The 9,030-nt window shown below is 41.4% G+C and overlaps 2 protein-coding genes across 2 annotated transcripts; one reads left to right on the forward strand and one right to left on the reverse strand.

Annotated features, from left to right (window-relative positions):
• On the forward strand, positions 1,258–2,584 carry LOC8073355 (Bowman-Birk type wound-induced proteinase inhibitor WIP1). Its single transcript, XM_002455206.2, has 2 exons — positions 1,258–1,415; positions 2,128–2,584. The coding sequence occupies exons 1-2, from the start codon at positions 1,331–1,333 to the stop codon at positions 2,352–2,354; spliced, it is 312 nt and encodes a 103-aa protein (XP_002455251.1). The 5' UTR covers positions 1,258–1,330; the 3' UTR covers positions 2,355–2,584.
• Positions 2,500–8,287, reverse strand: LOC8073356 (probable signal peptidase complex subunit 3). Its single transcript, XM_002457386.2, has 6 exons — positions 8,115–8,287; positions 7,610–7,657; positions 6,660–6,722; positions 5,408–5,461; positions 2,914–3,000; positions 2,500–2,823 (listed from the first exon to the last, which is right to left on the reverse strand). Exons 1-6 carry the CDS (start codon positions 8,238–8,240, stop codon positions 2,695–2,697), a joined length of 507 nt encoding a protein of 168 aa, XP_002457431.1. The 5' UTR covers positions 8,241–8,287; the 3' UTR covers positions 2,500–2,694.

The raw sequence follows: 9,030 nt of genomic DNA on the forward strand, positions 1-9,030 counted from the left end.
GTTAAATCCATGTACTTATACATAGTCAATAATGGGATTAAGGTTATCTAGAAAAATCTGCATATGAAAGTGCCCCTAAGCCCTAAAGATTAATACTTTCTTTTTTATTCTTAAAGAATGGGGTGATACCAACAAAAAGAATCTTGCTAAAAGGACTTGGAATAATGGTAGTAAGATTTATTGTTTTTTTAGCAAATTTGAAACTATCCGGCACTTGTTTTTATTGTCATTATGTCAGTTTCCTTTGGTATGTTGTGTTTGTTTTGCTTGGCATTAAACGTCTAAGGAACACGAACAATCTTTTGGATAGTATGTCAAAGCTAGGGGGTTGCATGCTCGCAAAAAAAGCTAGGGGGTTGCAAATATAATCATCTTTTATCGACTAGAGCTGCTGCTTTTTTGCTGAGTAATATGAATCATAAGGAACAATACAGTATTAGACAGATATTGCGTAATTTTTTTGCGGGTTCTTTTCAGAAATGGTAGCCACCGTAACCCTCCGTTTATACAGCTCCTTAACCTAGTATCTCAAAATAACCGTGTGTTTGGTTGGGGGTTGGGTGGGTTGGGTTGGATCCAACCCAGTTTTGGGGGACGGAGCCAACCCAAAAGAGTGTTTGGTTGCACTTCGATTTTGGGGACAGACCCAACCCGTTTTAGTGTTTGGTTGAAGGATTGGAGACGGAGCGGCTCCGTTCAGTGTTTGGTTGAAGGAATTCAGTGTTTGGTGAACATCAACCCGGCTGGAGCGGCTCTGTCCGCCAGATTTTGACGGACGAGTCCAACCCGCATCTGAGAGGAATATTCCACTCTGGAGCCAACCCAACCCTCTCATCCTCCCACCAAACAGCCACGGGAACGGGTTCACTCCGACCCGGCTCGCCCCCCTCTCCATCCAAACACACGATAAAGTTACCACACTGACTCTGCATCCTTATGGGAAGTCGTGTTACGTTACTGTTAACGGACACATGATGCATATGACGAGTTGATGATGATAAGCTACGGTGTGTTTGGTTTGTAAAATCATTTCATGCTTTATACGTAGTATATCATGTTTTCATTCTATGAATTTTGGCTTTTAGCATCGCTGGCAGCCTGGCTCACTGCTGCCTTGGACCATGCACCATGCTGATGAGGACGGTAGGGCCAGCATTAATTAAATAACACAGATGCATGACATCCACAACTGATGTTTCCGGAAAGATATTCGATCAGAGGTATGGTGATGTGCCATTTTCCCGTGTCTGGACGCCTATATATAGAGCTGCTCTGCTTTGGCCAGCAGCAGCAACACAAAACATTCTATAAGTAGAGGTAACAAAGCCAGATGAAGGGCAGCACGCTGTTTGTGATCCTGGTTCTCCAGGCAGCTCTGGTCATGGGAATCTTTGCAGTTGTGGCTAAAGAAAACGGTACGTGTATTCTCTTAATTACATGCTGAAAGTTTTCACCGAGGCTAATGTGCCAATTAGTTTGCTCGTTTTCTTTTTCTGAAAGAGAGAGGCCGTGCTTTTCAACAATGTGTCTATGGAAACAACTAGTTCTGCCAAATTCGAATGGAATTATAACCATAAGGCTTCCGAAAATTGGATTTGGTAACTCGCTTTTCAACTATACCACAGAGAACCACAAAATAACCCATGGCGCATTCTGTCCTCGTTAGTTTATAATCTCAGTATGCTATTTTTCTGCACTGATGCAATGTACTAGAAGCTGAAGGGATGAAAGACAGTTAAAGGATTGTATATCTTCACCATTTTTCTCTTAGGCAACAAGGTCATCAGATTTTCTGGAGTCCCCATCAGGCAGATAGACTTGTAGATGTAGCCATATATATTGGGCCCGACTACTCACTGTCAGTGGCACTCCACTTGCTATATGCACAAACAAACTCAGACTATAGCATGCATGGATCCGACGTGCCAGCCTGAACCTGATGGTAGATGTAGATGGCAATCCACACCACTCGAAAACAATACAGATCGCCAGACATCTATCCCAGTTCGCCGCATATTTCTACGTGCAACTACTTTTTATTTTTTAAAAAAAGACCAGCAGGTAGAGAAAGATTGTCATGCATGAGCGAGATTTAAACTGATGTGAACTCAAACGCGTGGCATGCAGCTGCCGTCGGTGAGAGCAAGGGCAACACGGAGACCAACGGTGGCAAGCTCGGGTGCTGCACCAAGTGCAACTTCTCCTTCTCCGGCCTCTACACCTGCGACGACATCGTCAGCAAGTGCGACCCCGTCTGCAAGGTCTGCACCGTCGTCAAGAAGTACCCCGTCAAGCAGTTCCAGTGCACCGACACCTTCCTCGGCATGTGCGGCCCACCGTGCAAGAAGAACTAGGGCTCAGCATGGCCCTCCTGACTGAGCTAGCTCACCTCACGCAAATGTATTCCACGCTACACGCCATCAATAAAAGCCGTCGAGGCTTCCATCCATCTATCAGCTAGTATGTATGAGCGCCCCTGCTCAATCGAGCATGGGTGAATAAAATTTATCGTCAAACTTTCCTCTGATGTTCGATGTTCAATGCTTCAGTGCTTGATCGAATATCCAAAATACCCCATTTGCTACTGTCAGCGCTTACTATGAATCAGATCTGCGTTCGTTTGGCAACCAATTGTGAATAAGGATTAGAAATGGGCTAATTAGAGGATTCTTCCCAGATCAATAAGCTTTTCTTTCAAGAGGTATAGGAGTCCGGCAGTCTGAACTTCGAGAGCGGCATCCGATCTCTGATCATGGCGCCAGCATTGGGCATAGCATGCCAGTGTAGAACAAACTGAAGCGTCTTCCCCCGCAGACTGCTACCCTGAAGTATTGTCAAGAAAAACTCAGCTCAGGGCGCATATCGGCATATGCAATTAGCCAATGAAAAGCAAGACGGAAAAAAAACCTTTACCTGGTCTATCAGGGGATACTTGCTCTTCACCTCTAGTTGCAGCTTTGCAAGGTCCTTGTCAGGTATAATATGGTCCCACAACGAAACCTGCCAAACAGAATAATTTGAAGCACCGATCAACCAGCCACTTGAATACAAACTGGAGGACTTCATCTAATATTCAACTAAGTAGCCTCAGAATGACCTAAAAAACTCTAACTTCAGAATGACTTGCTAAAATAATTCAATAGAAAATTCTACTGTTTAGCAAGAGTCACTGCAAACTAGATACATGTGCCAGTATCACCCACATGCTCATATTAGTGTGTAACTGTCTGGCATATAACCAAGAACAGATCTCCTTAAAGTATCATAAAAGTATAATATATTAAGGTCAATCCATAAGCTTAATTACGAAGAAGCATCATGACGCACCTGCTTGGACAGATCTCCTTAAGTCAAACCTATCTATCTACGAGGAAGAAAGATTTTGACTAGAAATGGCAAGAACACTTTATTCTGGAGAGATCCCTGGGTGACTGAAAACCCGTTGCTACATAGGTTCCCTCTTTTGTTCTGTCTTTGTGAACAACAAGATATCTCTGTAGCACAGGCGAGAGAAATGCAGTTCCAGTTAAGCTTTAGAAGGACCTTCAGTCTACTTGACTGCATATCCAATAGCAAGCTATGGATTTGAGTTTGTCGACAATGAAGATGAGATAGTGTGGAAGTTTAACAAAAATAAGATGTTTACAGTTAAATCAGTGTACGATGCTATGTCATCCAATGATTCTGGCAGTAATCATAAGTTGACGTGGAAAGGCAAAATCCCTGCAAAAATCAATTTTTTTTCTGTGGTTGATGGAAAATAATTCTGCGCTTACTAAAGATAATTTGATTAGAAGACAGTGATCTGGAGATCCAAAATGCTGTTTCTGTGAATTGGATGAAAATATGGATCATTTGTTCTTCACTTTCTAAAATAGTTTGGGCTGTGGTGGCTAAAGTCATTGGTGTGTCTGGCATTCCAACCAATATGACCTAATATTGGTCTTGGATCAAAAAATGGTTACCAAAGGAGAAGCTCTTTACCTTTAGCATTGCAGCAATATGTTGGGCTACATGGAAATCTAGAAATAAGGCAGGTATTTCCATTTGCTGTCTGTCAGATGGGTTTCACTTTTCGCCTTTCATTTCTTTTCTGATGTTCTAAGAATGTTGTATTTCCGTTATTTACTTATTTCATAATGGAAATGGGGAGATCCTCGATTCAAAAAATATATATAACCAAGAACAGGACAATCTACACAAAAATGAAAGCATTAGTGACAGGGCTAAAGATATCCTCCTAAATAGACTAAAGACGGCACTAGTGTGCAGACTGTTATGTGGGGACGGATATATAAAAGGTGCAACAAGCAGAAGGATCACAAGCTTGTGCTGGACCTGGACCCAGACCTGGAAGCAGCACAGGGAAGTGGCTGAAGCAGGACAGACTCCGAGCAATTCTGGTGTTCGGTTTGTCAGAGAAGTTCAGAGTTAGCGCATTAGTTGGTCATTAGGAGATTGAGTTAGTTTCGGTTTAGATAAATAAACCATTGGTTGTTAAGAGGTTTGCTGATCCAGGTGATTGTGTACCCCTCCCTATAAAAGGAGGCTATGGTCATTTAGAAACGTTACCCAATGGGGTGGCGTTTGGATAGGGTGGGGATACGGAAAGGGAAATATAATGGGATAAGAAAGAGGGGGTAGAGCACAGGGATATGAGATTTTATATCCATTTCCATGTTTGGGCTATCATGGTTTGGGTTAGGGATATATTGTGGGGCCCACCAAAATTTAAATGCAAACCATCGACAACGTGGGCGAAGGGGATCTGCACTTTTGATTTCCCAATATAACCCACCCCTCCAGCTTGATTGAATCGACAGGATATGAGCTACCCATTTCCCTATCCCAGAGCAGCCTCATTTCCCAAACCCTCTACCCAAACTGGGGAAAATCTTATCCTTCACAACACTTCCCATTCCCACCCCAATATCCCATTATCCAAATGCCACCTAGATTCAATCCATCTTCTCCCTCATACTGTTCCTGCCGGTCACAGTGTGGAACCAATAGATTCTGAAGACAAGCAATAACTTAACTTTTCATGTCCTGTGGCCAAGAGGTACCATGCAAGTAGACATGACTGTCGCTTGTCATTCATGGCAAGGAGATTTACTAAATGAACTTTATCTGACTTGGATAGCAAGAACATATGTTCATAAAAATGCCAATAGCATCTAAGACCAGTACATTAGTTAATTATGTGATACAATTTAGTGACGCATAGATGCTACTACTTTTTAATATACATGAAGATGGACGCCCACGTACAAGTTATTGATTTATCCTAAGGTGGCTAAGGAACATTTCAAGATATAAGCAACATCAATTTCAACCAGTTCTCTGTTAAAAAAAACACTTACACAGACAGGATGCATGTTGACAATGGTCACAAACAGCAGCTTACCTGGTTCAGTGAATTTTTCGTGTTTTCATACTCAGCTGTCAGAAAGACAAAGACCTATATCAAGAAAACAATCCAATTACCGTCTGTCTGTACAGGATAGTACAACAATTGAATATGAATAGTATTGTCAATAAACATGTTGACATTCAGTAGTTCATCAGCAACCAGACAACATCATACCAGTTGGTTTCAGCAAGGCAATAGTCATGATCATGACTCATGGCAGCATTTAGTGATTGTTCCAATGATATGTGGTTTTGCAGTGTTTCTGAATGAGCATTGCAACATCAATTGTTCAGTAAATATGTTTTATTAACTGCCTCAAATATACCTAATCTGTATTCTTACATGGGTACATTCTATTATGCATGATTGGACACAGTAATTTCAATATAAAAGATATCACCAATCCTTTTTACAAAGCATTATTTGTTGCTGAATTGAAAAGATGAAAAGGGCTTAAAATGGCATACAACAGTATGGGAAGACCACAACAAGATGTTTCTTATACAATGCTCCCTCCAGCATACCAGCACTTTGATCTACTGATGCTGAGTTTTACGGTATCTTAATGTAGTTGGAAATATTCATGAACATAGTGTACCGAAAATACAGATATTGCATGAGAAATTGGTAGTTATGATGTAGCAGCACAAGTAGTAACACAAGCAATTAAACAATCTTGTCATTTGAACAGCATTTAGATTTGACATGCATCTATTTTACTCACTGTTAAAGTTGTTCTAAATGTATCATAGGCATGTAACAAATTTTCATTTGTAACATTGTTATGACCGGCGTCCAATATGAAAGGAGGAAGCCCAGAGGTGGCTACAGGGGGGGGGGGGGGGGGGTCTTCGGACCATATTTATTAGAATTATTTAAATATGAGGGGGATATTTATATATTACTAGTGGTAGTATAAATACATGTACTTTGGACCTATTTGGAATTAAGCAAGAGCATTATTCTGCTCGGCTTCCCTGAGGGAACCGGGAAACCCTAGCCGACCTCTCTCTCTCTCTCTCTCTCGCGCGCGCCCAGCCAGCAAGCACGGCGCCCCTGCACCGTGATCGCCTCCGTCCTCCTCCTTCCCATCCCTACAAACTGCGCAACAAGCCTGGTAGGATCCGAAATCCTATCAGACATACACACATCATTTTTTAGTGGACCTGCTGCGGAAGTGCTCAATTCTTATACACATTCATGAGATAGCTTGCTATTCCATGCTGCACCAAAACGAAAGTATCACCTGTTTTGTGTTCCATGTGAATAGTGACTCCAAATTTGCAGATACATTGAAAGTCAATGTCACCTGAAAGACAAATTGACAATTTTATCATTTGGAGTGGAATAGAATATGTATGTGATGCATCTGGTTGCAGCTTGAGTGAGGGAAATATATCCCTGTAATGGTTTGGAAGATTCCACTTGAGATTGGAGAAAAATAGTTGGTTTTGAAAACCTATAATTTATAGGATATGCAGTAGAATTCATGGTAGTACATGACAAATTGCTCAATAGGTGACTGGAACAAGTAAAAAATGGCTCACATTCAGTAAGAAAAGGCACTTATCAACTAGAAAATATTTCTTGTTTCCAGAGTCTAATACAGGTTTGCAGGAAAACAAGAAAGTAAGCTTTGCTTAAGGCCCTGTTTGGTTCCCCTTGCTAAATTTTAGCTAGCTAAACTTTAGTCACTTTAGTAGCTAAAGTTCCAAACACATTGACTAAAAGGAGCTAAAATAGTTTAGTTGCATTAGTCACCCAAGAGTAGCTAAAATAATTTTAGCTAGCTAAAATTTAGCAAGGGGAACCAAACGGGGCCTAAGTTTGTTGAACTAGAAGAACCCATTAATCATCAGTGTGGAAAATTGAAGGGCATTGCTTTGCTTAAGCTTGTAGTGTGCAATTTATCCCATAAACTGAAATATAATCGAGCTAATTCTCTTAAACAAGATTTCTGCACAATGAGAAGAGGGCTAAACCTTGCAGCATAAGCATGGAAAAAAATGGCAAACAACAAATAGAATGCAACAACATAGAACATGCCCGTATGCTATTTTATTATATGAGACTGCTCTTAAGCAGTAGATTGGATATCTGTAAACCTAACCCCTCAACAAAATGAAAGAATCATGCTTCGATCATAATCTTATATACAAGAAATATGGTCGAATTAGATCTGCACCAGGCACAAACCTTGTCATTGCCATTAATCTGTTTGTGGAACCGGTTGATCTTCGTAACCTACAAGATAAGTTACATAAGAACATTGATAACACAATAAGCAAGGATGTTAGTTGGACCATGCTTCTCTATGTCGTCAATGCAGAATTGCAGCCCAAAAAAAGGAGATTCCTATGTGAGCATAGCTACATTGGTGTAAATGATACTGCGAGAATAGCTTTACAATTTCTGCAACTGTCAGAATCAGAATCATATTCGCTCGCAAAGGTTAGTCTACTGAAATCAGTGTCCAGAACTCTAGATGCTTGATCTAGCTAATAATTGCACAATCCAGTCGGCCATAGAATCTAAACAAGTCTATGATTTCATCCAGTATCCTAGAATCCATGACTTCTATTCTGTTTTCCACACTAATCGTGCCGAAACATACTCGAGACCCTTCGCCGCAAGGGTTTGAGTCGCAGACCGCACCAAGTTGACAACAGTTAAACAAGCGAGGAGAGGATGAGATCGATACATGGGCTTGGGCTTGGACGGCGGGGGCGTGGAAGGCGTCGAGCGCGGAGGCGGCCGCGCACACGGCGGCGAGGAGGACGCCGGCCGTTGTCGCCGCGGCCAACAGGCGCAGCGTCCAACTGTGCATCGCTTTCGACCGAATTTTTTTCCCCCTTTTCCGAATTTTGCTTTTCCTCGAAACTTTATCTGCGGTTGTTTATAGCGTGATGACGCCACACGTGTAGCGTGTGAGCTCTGGCAACCGTTCGATTGGAAATCGATGGCTGGCCAATTGTTCTGGTGTACAGCGGTTCTACAACTGCCGCTGTAAAGTACGGAGTACGGCCAACTGTCCATAAACTACAAGATTCGTTGATTTCGTGCAAAAATGTTTTGTACTCCAAGCTCCTCATCATAATCAGCGCATGGCGAATTCTGAATCTGCAGTTCCTGAGCTGTTGAAGATCCACCCTGACGTCCCTCAAATTTTCTTATCCACGTCCGTGTTTAGGGCCTGTTTAGATTGAGGATGAAAAATTTTTGGATGTCACATCGGATATGTCAGAAGGATGTCGGGAGAGGTTTTTAGAAACTAATAAAAAAACAAATTACATAACTCGTAAGGAAACTGCAAGACGAATCTATTAAGTATAATTAATTTGTCATTAGCACATGTAGGTTACTGTAGCACTTAAGGCTAATCATGCACTAACTAGGCTTAAAAGATTCGTCTCGCGATTTTCAACCAAACTGTGTAATTAGTTTATTTTTTTATCTATATTTAATGTTTCATGCATGTGTCCAAAGATTCGATGGGATGGATGAAAATTTTTTAGGTGGGGAACTAAACAGGGCTCTGAAGAAAAAAATTTCATGACACTATAGTATTTTTGTTTGTTTGTGATAATTATTGTCTAACCATGGACTAACTAGGCTCA

Source organism: Sorghum bicolor, chromosome 3, assembly GCF_000003195.3.
Source record: "Sorghum bicolor cultivar BTx623 chromosome 3, Sorghum_bicolor_NCBIv3, whole genome shotgun sequence".
In the NCBI taxonomy this organism is placed as follows: Eukaryota; Viridiplantae; Streptophyta; class Magnoliopsida; order Poales; family Poaceae; genus Sorghum; species Sorghum bicolor.

Coding starts and splice junctions, on each gene's coding strand:
- LOC8073355 (XM_002455206.2), top strand. CDS start 1,331: ATGAAGGGCAGCACGCTGTTTGTGATCCTGGTTCTCCAGGCAGCTCTG. Junction 1,416..2,127: donor AGTTGTGGCTAAAGAAAACG/GTACGTGTATTC, acceptor CGTGGCATGCAG/CTGCCGTCGGTGAGAGCAAG.
- LOC8073356 (XM_002457386.2), bottom strand. CDS start 8,240: ATGCACAGTTGGACGCTGCGCCTGTTGGCCGCGGCGACAACGGCCGGC. Junction 3,001..5,407: donor CGAAAAATTCACTGAACCAG/GTAAGCTGCTGT, acceptor TCTGTTTGGCAG/GTTTCGTTGTGGGACCATAT. Junction 2,824..2,913: donor AGTATCCCCTGATAGACCAG/GTAAAGGTTTTT, acceptor ACAATACTTCAG/GGTAGCAGTCTGCGGGGGAA.